General features: G+C 34.3%; 3 protein-coding genes across 4 annotated transcripts in view; 1 reads left to right on the forward strand and 2 right to left on the reverse strand.

Moving 5' to 3' along the window:
- Positions 1-2,266, reverse strand: part of LOC124438807 — a 31,359-nt gene extending 29,093 nt beyond the window's left edge. For both annotated transcript variants that reach the window (XM_046989017.1, XM_046989016.1), the window contains exon 1: positions 445-2,266. In XM_046989017.1, the coding sequence (XP_046844973.1) occupies positions 445-2,098 (1,654 nt within the window). In that variant the 5' untranslated portion in view covers positions 2,099-2,266. The remainder of the gene's footprint in view (positions 1-444) is intronic.
- Positions 2,267-14,067: 11,801 nt separating this feature from the next.
- Positions 14,068-16,490, forward strand: LOC124439460. The gene is made up of 4 exons (XM_046989685.1): positions 14,068-14,075; positions 14,855-15,076; positions 15,359-15,890; positions 16,010-16,490. Exons 1-4 carry the CDS (start codon positions 14,068-14,070, stop codon positions 16,241-16,243), a joined length of 996 nt encoding a protein of 331 aa, XP_046845641.1. The 3' UTR covers positions 16,244-16,490.
- Positions 16,491-16,579: 89 nt separating this feature from the next.
- On the reverse strand, positions 16,580-17,500 carry LOC124439461. Its single transcript, XM_046989686.1, has 2 exons — positions 17,086-17,500; positions 16,580-16,809 (listed from the first exon to the last, which is right to left on the reverse strand). The coding sequence occupies exons 1-2, from the start codon at positions 17,498-17,500 to the stop codon at positions 16,580-16,582; spliced, it is 645 nt and encodes a 214-aa protein (XP_046845642.1).
- Between the last annotated feature and the right edge of the window lie 4,562 nt (positions 17,501-22,062).

Genomic DNA, 22,062 nt, shown 5'->3' on the forward strand with positions numbered 1-22,062 from the left:
AAAATGAGTTTGTATAGGGTATAGCATAAACATTACTTTTACTTCATGTCAAAATAATTTAGTTCTTTTCATTAAAAGTATCCCGATATTTAAAATGCCATGAGTGGCAATGCTGTAAAGTCATTGGAAATGATCTTCAATTACACTTTTCGTTGATTAAACATAAATAATTTATTCTATTGTCAAGAATTCCTTTCTGTAAGCTTGCATGTTGTAAGGCGGTGAGTAAGATTAAATAAGTGATCTTTTGCAGGTGACAAAATTATTTTGCTTTTCCTAAAGCCCAATAGGAAGCCTTATTGTTACAACATAAAATGACCAGTAAGTTTTCAATTAAAAAATATTTACAGAGGTCATGGACATCGTGTTTAAAATGTAATATGGTTGCTGCAATGTTAGAATAGGTTAATAAACCTGATATTAAAATCGACCAATCACTCAAACCTTTCTTAACACCTGGAACTGAGTCTAAATCTGTCTTCACTTCCATGTTCATCCACTTCAACGTCGAGTCCACGTCTCCGCAACTACGGTTTCCAATAATAAAACGAACTACACTTTTTTTTCTACACACTAATGCCACGTTTTCGCCAGCATGATGAACGATGCGTAATGAAGCGTCAAAAATTTCCGAGTCATATCCAGTGTTTATCAGGATTATAGGCAAGTTAAATTTTTCGGTTTCAACAGAATAAGTCTCAATCACCAGCTTTGATTTGTCAAAGAAAAAACCTGTGACACTGTTGGAGACGGGAGTATAAATGACTTCCTTGTATGAATTAATTTCGTCTTTGTGTGGTTGAAATTTTTTTTTTTTAACAAATTTTCCGTCCATCGTACTAATGATAATTCGGTAAGTTTTGGGTGATTTATAAGTCAAAATGACTATGTTGTCGTCGGAGGAAATGGACAAATATTTCATTTCATCATCAATTGGTTTACGTTTACCCTTTGCTACAAATGGCTTATTAAGGTTGCCTTTACTGTCACACACATGCATCATGATGTAGTTTTGATCCTTCTTGACTGTAGCAACAGCAATGATAATATTGCTATTTGGTGCTACAGCAAGAAAAATCTTACTAACTTGTATTACTTCAGGAAAGGACAAGGAACATTTTTGAACAATTTTGTCTTCCAAACAAAGCAACAATGTATAATCGCTATTCGATTTGTCTTTGCAACCCAAAAGTACATATACTACGCCATTTTCATCAACGTTCATGCATCTTACTTGCCTATTTTGAACATCTGACCTTTGAAACGTACACCAGGTTTCAAACACTTCGGTTTTGCTGTTAAATTTTTGGAGTTCATTTCCATCAAAAATTAGTAATTCTCCTTCTTTGTTTACGACCATTTCCTCATTAAAGAGGTCAGTATTCTTAGTAAAGTGAGCTGAGTACCAAGGTAATGAGGTAGTCGTGTTTTGTTCAACCTTCTTGAAATAAAAAGGATGAACCAGCTGCCCATTATATTGAATCTGGGGCCATTTTAAAACAGACATCCTTTTGTTTGTGTGCTTAAAGATGAAATTAGCCAACGCCAAGTTGATATCTATTACTATGTCAAGGACTTCAGTCACTATATAGTTGTGTGTTTTGGCTTTTATTCCCGCAAAAATCGAGGAGTTTAAATCTTTCAGACATAACATGAAATCCCTTGTTGCTAACCCGCAGTTATCTGAATGTTCAAGAATAGCGCTTGCAATACGTATCTTGCTTGCTTTTATTTTCTCTTCAGTGCTCGACGAATCATTTTCAAACGTCTTTTTCGCTTTCTCTCCAGCTAATTTGAAACGCATTTGACATTGTTGAGATAATTTTATTGTTGTTACCTGTGTCGATGACGATGTTTCATTTGCAGTCGACTCTTGAATGCGTTTCAGCTCTTCAACTCCTATCTGAAAGTGAATGAAACTCTGACGAAGATCATTTTCCGGTTTATCGTATGTTTCCTTTAATTTATCGTATGTTTCCTTTAATTTATCGTATGTTTCCTTTAATTTATCGATAAATGCATCCAAAAAATGCATTCCATTTCGGCCTTCCCCGACATCCACAACTATGCTCAAAGCTGATTTTATTATTGCTTCCATCACTAAAAGAGTTACGCTCAAAGAGAAGCTAAATATACCCAAAGATTATAACGTCTTTTTAAAGCTACTAAAGCATATGAACATGAACACCAAAATTAAACCAAAAAGTCGCAGATACGTGGCAAGAAATTAACTTTAGAAAGTATTGAACTGCGTCACCAGACAAATGGCGTCACGCAAGTGTTGCTTTGGAATGGAATTTAAATTGCAAATACATACAATTATTTAAGGTTTGCCGTAGTCATCGACTTATCGAGTTTATCTACAGCACTATTCGTCAAAATGTTTGGCAATCATAATTTTTGTCTGCTGAGAACATCACTACCTGGAAAATATGATAATGATCTGCATGGAATTGAAATTTGCAAAAATTACAACTATCTACAACAAATACTCTAGGAATCTTAGAATCTTATGTAAAAATTTTTGGCGTCACGCTAACAATGTGTTACACACCCATGACGTTGGCAAACTAACATTTTATTGGGAAATTTGCAGTATATAAATATGGGTAAGACGCGGAAGTAAGCGTAACAAGTAAATTCTTTCTCACTAGCTAAGAAAAGTATAACGAGATGTTGCTGTAACTCTGAATTCCAATAAACGTTTACATATTTTGGTAAATCATCAAATTATTGAAATATAAAGTCTTCCATATCAGTTTATAATATTTTCAACAACCAGAAAATCATATAGCGTTCCAGCTGTAGAGTGATTTTCAACTTTCCATTGAGATATCACCTTTTCGAAAGGATTTTCAGGCTTTTGTTTATCAAAGAAATTTTCGATTTGTTCATGTTTATGTCTCGGTGGCTCGCCAGACGTTCCAAACCTTCTGTTTACACTGTGTGAAAACGAAAATCGGTTTTTAAGGCGTATTGAATAAATTTTTCATACTCAACGTAGCAAATAAAGCACAATATGCAAGGTTATGATTACATATACTGTTTTCTTTCTACACTGTAAAGACCAACTAACACTAACACGAGGGCGACGCAAAAATCACGCTCACTCTTATTAATGGCAAAATCATTTTTCCATGGATCGCAATATATTTGTTTATTAAAAGATATCAAAGAAAGAAATTAGTGGAGTGAAAATATCATCTTTGAATATTATTTTCTTCATCATCATTACATTTATAAGGACCTGTAAAAAAAAGCGCAAATCTAAGATTATAAAATGCATAAAAAATATGGTATTACATTCATTTATTGTAGTTGTTACAATTAATAATTTATACAGACTCCTACCTATGCTGCCAACAGGAAGTTTGTCTCTCATCCAACGGGCAACATCGTGATTTTTCGTTGGAAGTTCTCGAAACAGAAATCTTATCTTCTTTTCTTTTAATTTATCAATCAAATCAGCAGTGAAGAATATTCAACCTTATATGGGGGCTATTGTCGGCATAGCGACAGAGACATATCATCGATAATGATCAGAAAGCCGGCCGGTACTGGAGGTACCTGCAAGCTGGCATTTATTGAGTTCTATAATAACTGGAGCGACTATCTCTAACACGGCTTTAATTAGCGGCTGACGCCAAAAAAATGGAGGATTTGTTCCATTACCGCTGAGATTTACCGAAATTGACTGCTTTTCTGAAAATCTCACAATTTGTCTCTACCCCTTAAGAAAGAATGAGGAAAAAGTATTTGTGTTTTTTGCATATTTGGCAAGCATTTTATGATGAAAATCACTGTAAAAGCATAAATTTCATAAAAGCGAGTCTACTGTGGTTGCCAGTTGTCGGCTTCTATGACGCATGCCTTTTATAACTATTGACGAACGAGCTATTTGTTGGCCACATATGAATGCAGATGTGCGGTTTGTAACTGTCGTTCAATGATTTGCTCGATATCAAAGTGTATGGTCCGCACGAAACAAAATATATCATATTTTAGCTCAGCGGATCACGAGAGAAATGTTAGCTCGTTTATTATCATTAGTTTTTTGCTTTCTTTCATGTGATGACCTTTTTTCGCAACAATTGTAGGATTTGTTTTTGTACATGCATCTCGCGTTTCGTAAATGAATAATGAAAAAAATATTGTATACAAATCACGAGAGCCTTTGAGATCTTTGTGATCATCTGAACAAGAACTGCATAAATACTTGTCAAGTTGTAGCATACTTGATTTCGTTGTAATGCTTGTGAAATGGCGAAAATGCAAATAATTAAAACACTTAAATTACAATAGTGTTTATAACACTTGAATACATGAATACTTAATTGTGTATTTAATACTTCTCTTCTTTTTCTCTTTTTTATGTGCTTCCTATTAGCCATGAGAGTTCAAAATTTGATTGACTAATAAAGCTTTCACAATAATAATAAATTTTATACCCATTTTTATTACCAGTTGTTATGGGATTTATCCCTCTAAGTATGCAACATCTGGTGTTGCTTATACAAGAATGATGAAGTGCATGTACACATGTAAATATAAAGCAATAAAACCAAATGAATAAAACACACTTTGTGTTCATTAAAGCTAGAAGCTTAACAGCTTTTCAGAAATTAGAGAGTTATTAAACTGAACTACCTGTATTTACATGAAATTTCATCAAACATCAAGACACAAAGTACCTTGTTATCTTTATTTGGTACTTAACCTTTTCTTTCAAAGCATTCGAGGCATCTTTACTAAATCCATTATCTCCATCCATAGAATTAGTCCAAGTTGAAGTAACTGTTGGACAAGAAGTCGGTAAATCAGTTACCTTTGTTTGTATTCAACCTTAGCATTTGCAGTTAGACTCTGTCTGGTCAATAGCATGATTCAATTGTCTGAATATAGTGATCTATAAAATAGTGGTACTGCAGCATTTTCCAAAAACGTTTTGCCATCCAATCATCTCTTCGTGTTGTCAGCGAATTGATCAGAACAAACTCTGCTCTACTACACGGGTTCTCTTTGGGGGTGATCGTTTCTGCCCACTAAGTAAAAAGAGCAGAATCTTTTTGCGAGTCAGGGAAACTATTTTGCAAACAGATTTACGGTTTCACACATTAACAACTAAGTGGAAAATTATGTTAATATTTAAAAACAAGAACAATAAAAAATATGTCGGATTTTATCGCTCCGGCTTCAAGTTCAATTGCTTTTCAATTTTTGATGAACAAACACAACAAATATCTCACATGTGAAAGCGACATGTTCCTTTTTTTTTGAAATCAGTGGGAGGTTGAGAGTATATTTCTGCAAAGCGATCACTTCAGCGGATATAGATCCATTGGCCACCAATTTTTGGCGTCAGTTCCCAGTCCACTTAGCCGCTTTAGTTATTATAGAACTCAATGCTGGCATCATGCTGGCTTCAAAGAAGGCGGCGAAGTTATCATTCCAGTTGATATTATACTTCACTGAGCTATACATCCTATGATAACCATACCACCGGGAATCGAGTCAGCGACATTTGTTTTCTTAAGATAAAGTAATGGATTTGTTATATAAAACGAAAGACCGTTTAAGCGATGGTTTTTTAGAGACAATAAAAACGATGGTTTTTTGGTAAGTGTTTCATTGCGTTATACATTGTTTTACGAATAAAGGTTTTTGCTGTTTTGTAGTTGTACTGCTTCTATGGTTTAAAACACCAGTGTAATTTAGGATCCATGTCTTTTACTTTAATACAAATCCTAATAATTATGCATTTTCACTTTCGAAGACGAACTTCTTTGCGATTATTTTAAAGTACAAAATAAAGGATTGAATTTAAGCACAAAGAAATCCGACAGTGCAAACTTGTTTCGGTGTGAAATAAAACTTACATAATCTGAAAACGGACATCTTGTAAATTCAAGTTATGAAAAAAGACAATTAAAAATGTAGTATTCCATTATAATACCTAATCTATGTTACTATGTATAAAATAAGACTTTACTGTCACCAATATCTTCATGAACATCATCTTCCATGAAAAACTTCTTTCCAAGATGGAAAAAATTTTGATATGTAAAGTCTATTTCATTCTTCTGAAAATAATAATATTTACATAAACTTTGCAGCATATGGTCAGAGGCGGGATAGCCCCAGGGGCGGATCTAGGATTTTTCAAACATCAGTCATAAAACGTCGAAGGCGCTCCGCACCTGGGGGGGGTCTGAGGCATTCTCCCCTGAGAAATTTTGAATTTCGGAGCCTTGAAAATGCCATTTTCAGCGTTTTAGAGCAATACAAAATGTATTTGTGGGCATCGTTTTTGCGTAAAAACAACACATTTTGCTTACGTTTTTTTCAAAAAAAAAAATGAAGTGAACAATACTTGAATGTTTTGCCAAATATTTAGGCTCATTATCATGCCAAATATATGGCTCATTAGCATGTCTAGGAACGTAAAATTTATTTTACAATAATGCTATTCAAAAACAGATATAGTCTTTAAAAATTTCTACCAAGTTGTCAGGCATAGACCCCCCTAGAGACCCCCATTCAAACCTTAGTGTAATGAGTTTAGTTAAGTTAGAAATTTGGTACTACAAGTGACAGTTCATAGATATAGAAAAGCTCAGACTTCAAACCATGCAAGTTTATTGTAACCCTTTACCCATCTCCACATCAGTGCCTGCAAATTCACCTTTTGAGAAAAACTCAAAATTTTTCTGCCAAAGGTTAAGCAAAATTATCAGAGTGAAAATTTGCAGTTAAGGACAGCTTAATGCCATAAATGTTTATTAGGCATTTCACTAGACTATTATCTCCTGTAAGTATATGCAAGGTGTGCTATATAGCAATCACTAGTAGCATTGTATTTGCAAATACAAACAGAATGTAACCAACATGTCTTTAATTATATAATTACATGAATGTTAAAATTGGTTCATGTGTCATGCTTACTGGTTATGATAAATATCTTTTGATATGATCAAAGCTCGTTTGATCTGAAATAATTTAGTTTAGAAATTATAATGATCATCAGAAAAATTACCTAGTGATCATGAAAAATACTTTGCTGTTTTGCCAAATTTCAAGGTTTATCTGCATACATAGAAAGACATTTTTACTTTATAGAAAATGCTTTTCATACATCAATAGCCCTTTGGAATTTATGGCAAACAATCTGGTATGAGCCGTTGATTAACACACCTTTACATCTCTACATGAGGTGTTCAGTTAGAAAAGGGGACAATATGTGACATGGGACAACATTCCATGTATGTGAAATACTCAGGTTTAATACCATTCCAGTCAAATTGTCAAAATAAAAAGCTTCATGGATCAGAAGACTCAAAATCACAGGTTATAGTAAACAGCTTCTCATGTAATCAATGTTAGTTTTCTCAAATCTTAAACAATATGTAGTATAACTGTCCAATGATTGAATGATCAATGATCATAAACTGAAAAGCCCCAAACATTTGTTTATGATAAAGTAAATAATGGTATGGCGCCTTATGGCTACAGATTTTTTGTCCATTGAAATATATTTGCAGGAATGTAGGATTTCGCTGCCATATAACGGCCACGATTCCCCAAGCACTAAAGAAATCATAGCTAAAAGTCCTTCGTCAACAACAATTTTAGAAGCATCAATCTGCTTACCATACGCCATATTGACATAAATCGCATCACACACTCGCATAAATTGATTTTGACATATTACATTCATGCATACACTTCACTTGTCCTTTACTTACGATTTTGGATGTAAATTTCTGCTGATAAAACTCAAAACATTGTTGGCTTTCTTTTGAACATCAATGACTGAAATGTCGCTCGCGAGATCGTCTTTGCCAAGCATTTAAAATTTATCCATAAATTTCCACCCTCTTGAAAAAATTCACATTTTGGACAGCAGCATTCATGTCAATATATGAATTTGTAAAAGATTTCCATAAATTCCATCTGATTGTAGTTTAGTTTCTATCATGCTTATAAAAATTACTATAAAACGATCAAACATTCAATTCAGACAGTGAGCTTGACTATAGTTAAATGAAGATATGATCTTCACACTTTGCTGGACAATTTAAGCAATCGTCTCAGGACCTGAAAAAATCAGGTGACTCAACGGGATTCGAACCCATGACCTCTGCGGTGCCGGTGCAGTGCATAAAACATTCACAATCTTTCAAATCGAGCACCTTTAAAACTTTATCCAGTTTTAAGCATTTGTAACTTTTCTCTGGACCAAAAGATATGTCATATTCTTCACCCATTTCGCACACACCATACCCAAATGGTTGCCAACTATTGTTTCTATCTTTGAAATAAATAAGACCTCCTGAATCACCGTCCTAAAAAAATTGATAATCGCATTTTACCTTCACGACATTTATGAAAATGGTTTTTCTTGATTTTCACACACATAAGAATAGTTTCTATGACAAATTAAGCCTTTAATGTGAGTACTTGTACAAACATATACAAAATCCTTGCCATTATCTACTCTATGATAAAGCTCCTTATTTGCTTCTTTTAATCTCAAAGCAAAACTCTTCATGTCATCTGTACCAAGACGCTTTAAATTGTATTTATTTCCGACTGGAATAACATCATATTAACTTCATTGTTCAACTTACTAACTGCGTCAGACAGGGGCGGATCTAGGATTTTTCAAACATCAGTCATGGAACGCCCGAGGCGTTCCGCACCTGAGAGGGTCCGAGGCATTCTCTTCTGAATTTTAAAGCCTTGGAAATGCCATTTCAGCGTTTTAGAGCAATACAAACTGTTTATGTGGGCATCGTTTTTTGCGTAAAAACAACACATTTTGCTTACGTTTTTTCCAAAAAAAAATTTCTACCAAGTTGTCAGGCATAAACACCCCTAGAAACCCCATTCAAACCTATATGTAATGAGTTAAGTTGGAAATGAGGGATTACAAGGGATAGTTCATAGATGTAGAAAAGCTCAGACTTCAAACCATGCAAGTTTATTGTAACCCTTTACCCATCTCCACAAACAGTACAGGAAATTCACCTTTGGAGAAAAAACTCAAAATATTTTTCTGCCAAAGATTAAACAAAGATTATAAAATTGTGAAAATTTGCAATTAAGGACAGCTTAATGCCATTGATGTTTATTATGCATTTCACAAGACTATTATCTTCTGCAAGTATATTCAAGGTGTGCTATATATCAATTACCAGTAGCATTGTATTTGCCAATACAAACAGAATGTAACCAACAGTCCTTTAATCATATAATTACATGAATGTTTAAATTGGTTCATGTGTCATGCTTACTGGTTATGATAAATATCTTTTCATATGATCAAAGATCATTTAAAATTAAATCTTAAATAATTTAGTTTAGAAATTATAATAATCATCAGAAAAATTACCTAGTGATCATGAAAAATACTTTATTGTTTTCCCAAATTTCAAGGTTTATCTGCATACCTAGGAACACATTTTTACTTCAGAGAAAATTTATTTCATACATCAATAGCCCTTAGGAGTTTCTGGCAAACAATGTGGTATGAGCCATAGTTCAACACACCTAGACATCTCTACATGAGGTGTTCAGTTACAAAAGGGGTCAATATGTGATATGGGGCAACAATTCATGTATGTGAAATACACAGGTTTAAAACCATTCCAGTCAAATCGTCAAAATAAAAAGCTTTGTGGATCAGAAAGACTCATAACCACAGTTTATAGTAAATGTGTATTATAACTATCCAATGATTGAATGATCAATGATCATAAACTGAACAGCCCCAAATATTTGTATTAATATGGTAAATAATAGCATGGCACCTTATGGCTTCAGATTTTTTGTCCATTGAAAAACATTTGAAGGAAGGTAGAATTTTGCTGCCATAAAACGGCCAAGATTCCCCAAGCACTAAAGAAATAATAGCTAAAAGTCCTTCGGCAACAACAATTCTAGAAGCATCTATCTGCTTATCATACGCCATATTGACATACATCGCATCACACACTCGCATAAATTTACTTTAATAATTTACAGTCATGCATGCACTTCAGTTGTCCTTTACTTACGATTTTGGATGTAAATTTCTGCTGAGATAACTCTAAATAATGATGGCTTGCTTTTGAACATCAATGATTGAAATGTCTCTCGCGAGATCGTCTTTGCCAAGCATTTAATTACAATTCATCAATGAATTGTTCACCCTCTTGAAAAAATTCACAGCCTGGACAGCAGCATTCACTTCGATTTATGAGTTTGTGAAGATTTCCCTAAATGCCCTCTGATTGTAGTTTATATCAGGCTTTAGAAAATTACTATGAAACGATCAAACATTCAATTCAGACAGTGAGCTTGACTATGTTAGTTCAGTTGCCTATCAGTCGAAATCGGTCAAACCAATCATAGTAAGACAAAAATTTAAACGTACCAATTACACGATAGCAATTGGACTTCCTTATCGGTCTGGCCACCCCGCTTATCGGTCGAGATTATTCCAGATCGTCCACTGATCTGGCTATTCACCTATGGAATGGCTTAAATAAGCATTCCTGAACTCTGTTATGGTTGAGCCAGTCGAGCCACCAGCTTATCAGTCAGCCAGTTAATATAATTCTAGACATGTTAAAATCTTCTGATCTGTTTACTAAGGTGGTATTTATATAAGTTTTCATTTATGAAACAGAATTTTGACGATGAAATCCAAACGATTACAGAACGGGAATTGAATGATCACAAAAAATTGTAACCATTAATTTTGATAAATAATTTTTGAACTATGTAAACATCAGTCGCCGTGACTGATTTGACATACCTTAGATCCGCCCCTGGCGTCACATGGGAAAGTACCCAGTTGTTTTTTTTCGTCACAGTTTAGTGGCTGGTAGAAATACTTATTACCGTCATTTTCTTTTCTGGCATTCACGTTATCAATTATGTTATATCGTTTTTTACTTGTTTCGGGTTTTCTTGTACAATTTTCATGCTATATTTCCAAAGCAAATCCATACCTCTTGAATACATCATGTACATCATCTCGAATGTCATAATCTTCGTCAAGAAATTTATTTTAAATATCCACCAATCTTGATGTATAGTCAGCATCAGTTTCTAGACGGATGTAAGAAGCATGGATGTTACACATTTTGACTCCGACTTATGCAAGAAGATATTCGTACTGTTTTTGAACACGAGAAAATAAAGTTATTATTTCCAGCCAACAAAAAACAAACGTCGTAATAACAATATTCGAAACTAACTAAAGTGGTCTAAATGAAGCTGTCTTGGTGGAGTACAAAAAATTGCATTGTTGAAAATTTTGGAAATTTAATATCAAATTCTCTAAAGTAATTCAATTAATTTTTTTTCTTAATGTAGTTACTATCAAGGTTAAGATTTTCTACAGAAAACATTAGGGGAGAGAAAAAGAAGTGGAGAGATAAATTTTGAAGTATTAAAGTTGTTATAGAATATATTTCGTTTTTGCCAATTTTATTTCTTGCCTTTATCTCACTGTCGTAAAAACCTTTAGTATTTTATCTACGTAGACAATATCGTCTTTCACAATTTAGATGGGAAATGAAGAGCAAATTCTATCATGAGTTGTTTTATTTACGAAAATAATATGTTAACCTAGGGTTATGTTCTAATTCAGAGGGCTTTACAAACTTCCGACAATAAATAGTTAAATTGCACAAAACAGTTTAGTTTTAATTCAGTTCTCGCATCAATCATAGTTTACATATATTGCAAATAAAATAATAATAAATTATAATAACGTACTTTCCATGCAGAAACATCTATTAAAACAAATTCCATGCAGCATTTAAAAAATTTATTTCTGACAAAACATTTTCATAAAATTAGAACAAAAATGCTTGTTCAAATTGACCTATCGTTTGCGATTATCCCTTTCTCGATAACATTTCTGCATTCAAAAAGGTTACAATCATCTCAAGGTATTGACGCAATGACCAATCTTTTGTTTTCAATCCTCAAACCAAGATGTCAGCAAACTAAAACCGACTTCTTTATATTTAAGCGCAGTTAATGAAGAATATATAAAGATTGCAGCAAAAAATGTAAAATATACATTGGTAGTTGCATAACAAAAACCGCAGGGTTTAAAAAACTTAGTTCAAGAGACAAAGAGTCACGTTCATCAAAACGTGATGCTTTGTCCACTGAAACAAAGAAAGTTCCACATCTTGGTTTGCATGATTAGGACACAGTTTCATAATAAAGACACATATAGAGCATCACGAATGATATTCTTGCAGGTTTCAAAATAAATAAAATTAATTCAAGAGAGAAAAAGTCATGTTTATTAACAAATCATGACAACGCGACGCCGTTGTCCTTTTATGTAACAAAAGTTTAATATTTTGGCTCGTCTGAATAGGACACAAATATAAACATACATAGAAAGCATCATTAATGTTCTCGCACGTATCAAAATTAATCATACAAAACTTTGCTTATTTGTAATTAACAATTCAATACATCCTAAAACAGATGCATGGCTTACAAAAATCTCAGGAAAACTAAGAAATTTGGTACTCATTTGCTTTTAGAATCATCGATTTTAGAAGCGCTTGTTTAAGAGCTTGTTCGGTTGGGGAATCATTATGACATCTTATTAGCTATACCCTTCATCATTATAATGATGAGAATGACAAATAATTTCTGGTCGAAGAGAAAGTCTGTTTAACGAAGCATAAAATAAATAAGTCAGAGGGTTTTATACTGACCAAAGCCGGGAGAACTGTTTTATTGTACAAATAAAGGTACTGTTATGTTGAATCATTAAGAGAATTTACACATATATACTTTTATGATTGCTTTACCATTATGTTGCTTAAGTCAAATGTATTATTTGTCTTTGTATCACAAGGAAGACTCTCCTCTAACACTGATGGTGGAAGCGTAGCTACTTTTTGTGTTATATAAAGCGTTTGCCGCACGGGCATTGCGTGGATAACTCGATGCAACGGCGTAACTCATTGTTGCTGCTAAGCAGAACTCGAAAATCCTCAAAAAATTGTTTACGATGAGCCATGTCCAAGGTTCTAGAAAAAATGTATCGCCATTGACAGATCTAATCACCAGAACTATTGTGTAACTATAGGACAGAGCAGAGAGCACACCAAATACGGCCGTCAAGAGTGTAATTCTTAAGATTTTTTTCCTTGCCGTTAGACCATTTGGTGATACGCGGTGGTGAGCTTTGGAGTCGTCAAATTTATGAAGCGATTTCCGAATTGTTCTCTCTTTTTTTAGCACACGCCTTCCACTGATAAGTAAACAAAGTGCGGTGGTCAAACATCCAAAGAAGTAATAAAAGGCACAAAAAACCAACAGCACTTCCACGTCTTTAACATATCTTGTGAGAAATTCCACAGAAATCACCGCAAGAAAATGCAAGACAAGAATTACAGTGACCACTCTGCTTCCGATCGGATTTTTCTTCATAACCTGAACTTTGCTGAGTAACATAAAAATCTTGTACATAAATGTGAACCCAGAAAAAAGGCAAGGATAGCCAAGGGCAAACAGCAAGCGAGGCACAATGTACGGAACGCGTTTTGGTGTGTTGCTCATGATATCGTAAGGCGAAATACTTAAAGACAGCGTTCTAGTCAATCCGAGTAATATGACAAGAACTTGTACAATACTGATGTAGTTCTTCCTCGTCGTGCTCTTCAGGCGGAATGTCTTGTATAACTGATAGCCATTATACAATGCTAAAAGACTAAAACATATCGAAAACGTTATCCAGTGAACTTTGAATAAAATCAACCAGGCATCGCCGACGGAATTGAGATCGATTCTTGGCTCTGCATTGGGGTAGGAAACATCCTCGTCTATTTCACTCGAACTATTACCGTCGGAGTGAATCACTGCCTCAGGAGAAACCATTTTATCATTTGACTAAAACTTGCCGGTTCTCATCAACAATACTTCCAAAACAGCTGGTCACAAGAATGCAACGTTAATTTTATAGTGTATGTCGTGTGTGTCTTCACGTGTATGTCGAAAATGCAGACAAAACTGAACTCAGTATCACCGATATAGAGTTACAATATGAAAAAGTAGTGTTGTGAGCACAACTTCTAACTGAAGTGAATTTACCAATACACAAATAAATTCTTCTTTTATTCCACTTGCAATGTTGACATTTGACATGCAAATGACGTTTTCACGTAGGTTTTTTTAAGTTATTATTTAACACACAGCTTGGGTTCGAGAGCTTTACCGTGTATTAAAGGAAAAATTTAAGAGGTGCATTCATTGCAAGTACGGCATATAACGTTTCTAAAGAAACTTGCTTGAACATTGATGTTTGTATTAGCGCATTTTCCCAAATCCGAAATACTTGACGAATTTCCAACAACGAACATTCAAATCGCACAGAACAAAAACTAATTTTCTCGCATCAATTATACATAACGCACAAATGAACATAGCTAATTATGAAATTACAAAAACGTAGTTTACAGAAGGATCGAACAAAATCCCTGCAGTTTTAAAATTGATTTCTGCAAGATCAGAACAAAAATAATTTTTCTTAATTACCTGTCGTTTGTGATCATCTCTTGCTTGGAAAATCTAGCTAGATACTTCAAAATACTTACAGTCTGCAATCCCAAGGTATATGAACGCTGTGACCAATATTTTATTTTCAACGTCAAACCAAAAAGCGAGCAAAATAAAACTTATTTCTATCGCATTCAACTCAGTCAATAAAGGATATAACAATTCGACTGCAGCACAATATATATATATATACGTTAATTATTGGCTGCGACTGAGAGGTCCAAACTGAAAACATATTTTTTAATTACGGACTCCTTCGCAACTCTATTTTAAGTTGTATTGCTGATCTCGAAGGAAGTCCAAATCGGGATTTTTGCGTTTTTCGTATTGATTCTCTTTACCATACTACGTTGCGATTTGCTGAATTACTCGAGCTTGAAGAGGCTGTTCTGCAGTTAATCTCAAACTCAAATAAACTTTTAAATGTCGATGTTCATCATGATATTAATCCATCTTCTTCATTGAACTGCTCTCAAGTTTTAAGTGGCACACCAGGGTGACCAATGTATGAAGTAAACGAAGATCATTTGACTCTGAAGATGACTACAGCTAAGGTTGTCGAAACGTCAGTCAACAACAACAAAAACAGTCCTTCTCACGACTATACCAACCTGGACGATCGACATTTACAAACATGTAATGTTATTAGCCCCTTATCACTTTGGCATGTTGATGGCAATCACAAATTGATTAGGTGGGCTACTAAAAAATACCTATTTTGGAGAGTTAATAAATCTCAGTTTTGCATACAAATGTGCTAATAGTTTCATATTTTTAGATGGAGATTTGTGACTCATGCAGGAATTGACGGCTATTCACGCTTGCTGGTATTTAATCGCTGTAGCACAAATAATCGAGCTGATACTGTTCTAAATCTATTTCTATACAGTGTATCTCAATATGGACTTCCATCCAGAGTAAGAACAGATAAAGGATGTGAAAATGTTGGTATTGCTCAATTTATGTTAAACCACCATTCGCGAGGACCTGGTCGTGGCAGTCATATTACCGGAAGAAGCGTGCACAACCAACGGATTGAGCGCTTTTGGCGACATCTTTTTGTTGGACCTACAAGTATTTTTTATCATTTATTCTATCATATAGAAAGTAATGGAATATTGGATTCATTAAATGAAAAACATGTGTTTTCATTGCATTATGTGTTTTGTCCAATTATTAACACAAATTTGGAAATTTTCCAGGAAGGTTACAATAGATCTCCCATAAGACCAGAAAGAAATCTATCACCTGAACAGCTATGGACCCGAGGATCCTGCTTAGCCAATAATTCAATCAACCATATACAACAGGTATTTTTATGCAATAACTCATGACTTTACTTTTAGACTTCACTTTACATCATAATCATCAGACTAGATCCAAAGCTGATTAATGTATGTTAAAGTCAAAATCTAATTTAATGTTTCAGTTCACTAAGGCAAACCAAGAATTTCCACCCACCTTTACACAAAATTACGCATGTCATGAAACAGATCAGCAGCAAGTGATTGTTCCAGAAACCAACATTCCATTGAATGAAATGGATCTCGATGAGCTGCAAAGAACCATTAATCATTTAACGCCTTCTAATCATAATGGTGCTGACATATACATTGAGGTGCTTCATTTTGTAAATACCAGACTGCACCAAGAAGACGAGTAACATTGTGAACTCACAAAAGAAGAAAAGCTACTTGACCTATTGTTGGTTGGTGTCAATTCAGATAATACAAAACAAGATATGTATGGCAACGAAGGCTATAAATTTTTCATTGTGTTCATCATTCAAACATTTTAGCAGAAAACGTTATTTAGCACATAAATGCTGATGCACTGCCAGAACAAAATTTAATGAAACATTAATATATTTACTTTAAGTCTTTAACTATTAAAATGATATCCAAAACAAAGAACAAAAATATTTTAATTTTGTTCATCATCCATATTAGCTATAACAAGCTATGTTATTGTCGAAAGAGATGTATAAACTGTTCCAAGATCAAATATTGGTAAACCCTCTTAAACCAAATTGCAAAGCTCTATCCAGTTTTGCTTTCAGTTCATCGAAGTTTTCATAACATGGAAGAACAAACAAATGAAAACAAGTTGTTCTTTCTGGCAGCAAATTACGATCTTTTGTTCTGTCAACTTTGAGATGCAGGATTGCACCATTTGCAGGCAATAAATCACACCCAGTCCAAAAAGACAACAGATCTTTACGATTTGCCCCTAGGAATGGACAGGTATTAAAGTATTGATATAACTAGTACCTCAAACAGTCAAACATTTAATATTTTTTTGGAGAAAGCTAAGGTCCAATTTAAAAGCAAGAAAATATTACTGACATTGATATTGTTCAAACAGATGAAGTCACTGCTGCTTCAACATATAATACATAATCAGTTGTGGTGCAAATATTAAAAAGCAAACCATATTCAAACAAAAAAAAACAAATACATAGACTGACTACAACCAATTACAACCTGCATCTACCAAAACACTTACCACTAGTTGTCCCATCAATTAGATCAATGTATTGTTTCAAAAACAACATCAGTTGATTACAATGAAGGTCTTCTTCTTCTTCTTCAATTTCAATAATTCCTTTTAAGTTGTTTTTATTAATAAGAGAAGAAGTTGATTGTGGAAAAAGTTGTGGTTGAACAATATCTCTGTGTTTCTTCAGGAAATCAACCAGTCCAAACTCATTCATTCCATCAGCTAGATCTTGCATCTCTGATTTTCTATGGGTAATGACAGCATGTAACATGATTCGCTGGGCAATAACATGACGATTTGCACCAGAGAATGATGTATCTAAAATCGAAGCTTCATCTCTGTACTGAGTTAAAATATCGTTCAATGCAGTTCCAGGAGCTTCGTCTTTGCCAAGGCTGTTCAAATATGACATAAAACACATGATTAGCTCAAACAAAATACTGAAAGGCAATGCTCAGGTGCAATAAAACTTTTCAAACCTCATTCAATGCAATCCTCAGGTCAATGTCAGTTATATCCACAACTTCTATTAAAGGAATCTCATCTATGTCACATACCAAATAATCAACAACTACTTTAGAAATTCCAAATACTGGTGATCCAGCATGTAGGAAAGAATATGCAATCATTCTTCCAATGCACTGATAGAAGCCTGTACTTCTCAAACGTGAGTTGGTTACAGGAACTTTATGGTCATTTTCTGCTTCAAAAACAAGACTTTTGGGCCTTTCTTCACCATCCAGTGGAAAACCACCAGGAATCATTTTTATTACTAGGCTGAAAAATTCTCGCAAAGGACCACTACCAACTGAAGTTTCATTTTCAAACTTTACACTGAACCAAGCACACAACTTACTACAGTGATTCTTGCAAATTCCCAAAATGTCATTGGCAAAGTTAATTGCCATGCAGTTGACATAAACTCGAAAAACTGGACTGTCACTGACAATTGTAGCATTTCCATACTCTTCAATGACTGTCTTGTTTTGTTCTTAAATAGAAAACCAGTCAAATGGTTATTGTAGCAATACAACACAGTAAGTGTGTGCTAGACTACGCTTACCAATAAATATCACAACTTCTACACCTAAGTACAACATGCAAAAATCACAATAAGCATGTTCAACTTTGTTCATATTGAGCCCAAATTGTGCTGCATAAGCATATTGCGAGTTAAAACAACAAGCTAAAAATCATGCATGAAGCAAAGCATCATTTTTAACCAATCAAGAAAACTATATTAAATCATTTACAACTCGTTTCTTTTGAAAATAATTAAGATAAATGCTGCAATTATGATGCATTTATGAGTGTTTACTAGCATGTATGTAACAATCAATTTCTTTCTACCTTCTTGCAGAAGAATTGTCGTTGTCTGTTGAAGATTTTCTGAATCTGAGTCTGCGCTATCAACAGCACCATAATTAGGCATCTCCTCTTTAAGTAATATTCCTTTGCCTTTATAATTGAAGTAACACGTATAAACACATTAATTCATTCATTATCTGGAGGTAGTTATTAAAAAAATGGAAAATAAAGTATTTGTCTTTTCACACCACCATTCAGCCTCAATGGAGTCTATGCTACGACCAAAATATATTGATAACCCGATAAATGGAACTTGATATAATGATGTAAATACTTACTGTGATCCAACAATGATAAAACTGCCACTTCAATGTCTCACTTAAGAACTCTTACAGCTTCTTCTATGGCAGTATCATGAAGGTCAGAAAACATTTCATGCAGTTCAGACATTAATGGAGTTCCAGAAAATCTGCCTGATAACAAATTATTCATATTATCTGAGATACAAAACTTTTAATTTTCATAATAAGTAGATGAACAAAAACAGTGTGGTATTTTCACAGTAAATGCGTAATAGGAATTAATGCAAGCTTAAAGCATACATTCATCTTGACCTTCTCAAATTGTTTATGGTGATTGTCCATTCCACATTTAACCATATGATTCCTGATTGAATTTATTGGAATCAGCACTGAGCAATTTAGCATTTCACTGTTGGTCCAATAGATATATCCAAGCAAAAACAATGTATGTATACATATAACATTTCCTGTATAATAATTTATCTCTTATATTACTCAAAGCTTTGAATACAGTACCTTGTTTTTTGGAGCTTCTCCTGCGTGAGCGTGATCATCCGTTTCCAAGGATGAGGAATCTAGATCAGCTTGAACTGGTCTAATATATGCAAAAGCCTGCCCTAGGCCAGAACTATCACGAAAGAAAGTGGACAGAATATCCGATATTTGGTGGAGGGGTAATAAGATACAAATCTTTGAGTGATAAACCACTCCTAAATATCTCAAAACCACAGCCTGATACCAGCCGGGAATAGATCTCTTCTAATTTTGCCTTCACTTTGGCTGCACTTGAATCTTTATGGAAAGAAATACGTATACTTCCAAGACCAGCTTTTTGTAATTTAATATTTTCCATTTTAGTAGGCACACAATCTTGCCCATGGTTTGCCAGGCAAAAAAAATCGTGAGTCCAAGTTTCTAGTGGTTTGTAATACCGACCTTGTCCCCACGAATTAGAACGACCACGTTTTGCTGGTGGATGAGAAAACATCTTTCCATTGTTTGCTCGATTATACGGTTCAAGCAACCGCCTAACTCCTGCTCTCTTATCGAACAAGATGATCTTGATGTGGAAGCTTGAGATGACGAAGCCTGTTGTTCTTGCAATGTGCTGTCTAGTGTTGACGATTGGGCACGTTGAGCAGCTCCATGATCGGCAAGATTACCATCTTGAGCAGTCGATGAAGTCTACGACTTGCTGATCCAGACGATTCAGTAAATTTGCAGCTCGGCGAAGTAAAGCTGCTGCCTCTCGATTTTTCGCTCCATTATCATCCCCCATACAAAAAAATTGTTTCTTTTGTACAGAATACTAAAGTTGCTTCGAAGGACAAAGATCGTGATAGTTATTGCATAAAATATTGCAACAGTATAATTTATTGCTATTAACAATTTTTGGCGGTAAATAATTATAAATAAATTATAATGTGATTGAGTAAAATTAGATGTTTGCTAGTCACGAATGATGTAACGTCATCATAGTGGATGTTCAGCAACAAAATGCGTTTTAACAGAAACTGTACAGGACAAAATTCGATTATGAAATTCCAGAATGGAATATGATCAAGACAAAATGCACATTGCAAAGGACAAAATGCGCATTAGTAATTGAAAATATAGCTGTTAATCTTGGCGAAGATTATCCTCCATATCCACAGCAAATCGGATTGCGAGAAGCTAAAAAATATCACTTTGCATGCATGAAAATCAAAGAGCTAGCTAATTGCACAAGCCAATAATAATTTTATTGCTTCTTCACATTAATTTGTACTTTAAATTGTAAATAGTTAAGTTAAACTTAGAGAAACGGTGAGAGGGTAAGAAGAACATTGTAAATAAATACAAAAGTGCGGGGGAAGTTTGTTTCTACTTAGTTTTATTTGCTCGGAACAGCTCGCGTGCTAAGGTCATGAAGTTTAATATATAGTTAATTACCGACGCTGTAATATCTAGTTATAAAAGTTATATCTAGTTATACATACTTTTTTAGTGGCTTTCCCAATATGTTGCTTAAGTGGAATGTATGATTGGTCTTTGTGTCACAGGGACGACTCTCACATAACACTGATGGTGGAGGCGTCACTAATCCTTGAGTTATAAAAAGTTCTTGCCGAACAAATATTGCGTCGATTACTCAATGCAACAGTGTAACTCATAAACGTAATTCGATCATCGTGTTGATAAATGAGATTGAAAATAACTGCAATACTCTTTCTAGAGAGACCTTTACATGCATGACAATAACTTACATGAATTGCAAATTTGTTATGCATGTTATTGGAACAATTCAAACGTTGAAACCTAAATATAGATTAGATTTGAAATATATATTGAAATAGAGATATAGATTAGAGACATAATTACACATATATACTTTTATAAAGGCTTCCCTAATATGATGCTTAAGTGAAATATGTTATTTGTCTTTGAGTCACAGAAAAAATTCAAATATGTTAAGCAACACTGATTGTGGTAGCGTAACTACTTTTTGTGGTATACAAAGTTCTTGCCGAACGAGCATTGGGTCGATAACTCGATGCAACGGCGTAACTCATTGTTGCAGCTAAGCAGAACTCAAAAATTCTCAAAAATATGTTTACGATGAGCCATGTCCAGGGATATGGAAAAAATGCTTCGCCACTGACAGATCTAATCATCAGAACTATTGTGTAAATGTAGAACAGAGCAGAGAGCACACCAAATACGGCAGTCAAGAGTGTAATTCTTAAAATTTTTTTCCTTGCCGTTAGATTATTTGGAGTTACGCGCTGGTGAGCTTTGGAGTCGTCAAATTTATGAAGCGATTTCTGAATTGTTCTCTCTTTTTTTACCACACGCCTTCCACTGATAAGTAAGCAAAGAGCGGTGGCTAAACATCCAACAAAATAATAAAAGGCACAAAAAACCAACAAAACTTCTACGCCTTTAACATATCTTGTGAGAAATTCGACGGTAATTACCGCAAGAAAATGCAGAACAAGAATTACAGTGACCACTCTGCTTCCGATCGGATTTTTCTTCATGACCCGAACCTTGCTGAGTAACATAAAAATTTTGTAAATAAATGTGAAACCAGAAAAAAGGCAAGGATAGCCAAGGGCAAACAGCAAGCGACGCACAATGTACGGAACCCGTTTTGGTGTGTTGCTCACGATATCGTAAGGCGAAATACTTGAAGACAGCGTTCTGGTCAATCCAAGTAATATGACAAGAAATTGTACAATACTGATGTAGTTCTTCCTCGTTGTGCTCTTTTTGGTGGAATGTCTTGTACAAATGATAGCCATTGTACAACGCTAAAAGACTAAAACATGTTGAAAATGTTATCCAGTGAATTTTGAATAAAATCCACCAAGCATTACTAACGGAAGCAAGA

The sequence above is a fragment of the Xenia sp. Carnegie-2017 genome, unplaced genomic scaffold, assembly GCF_021976095.1.
Source record: "Xenia sp. Carnegie-2017 unplaced genomic scaffold, XeniaSp_v1 HiC_scaffold_19, whole genome shotgun sequence".
Classification (NCBI taxonomy): domain Eukaryota; kingdom Metazoa; phylum Cnidaria; class Anthozoa; order Malacalcyonacea; family Xeniidae; genus Xenia; species Xenia sp. Carnegie-2017.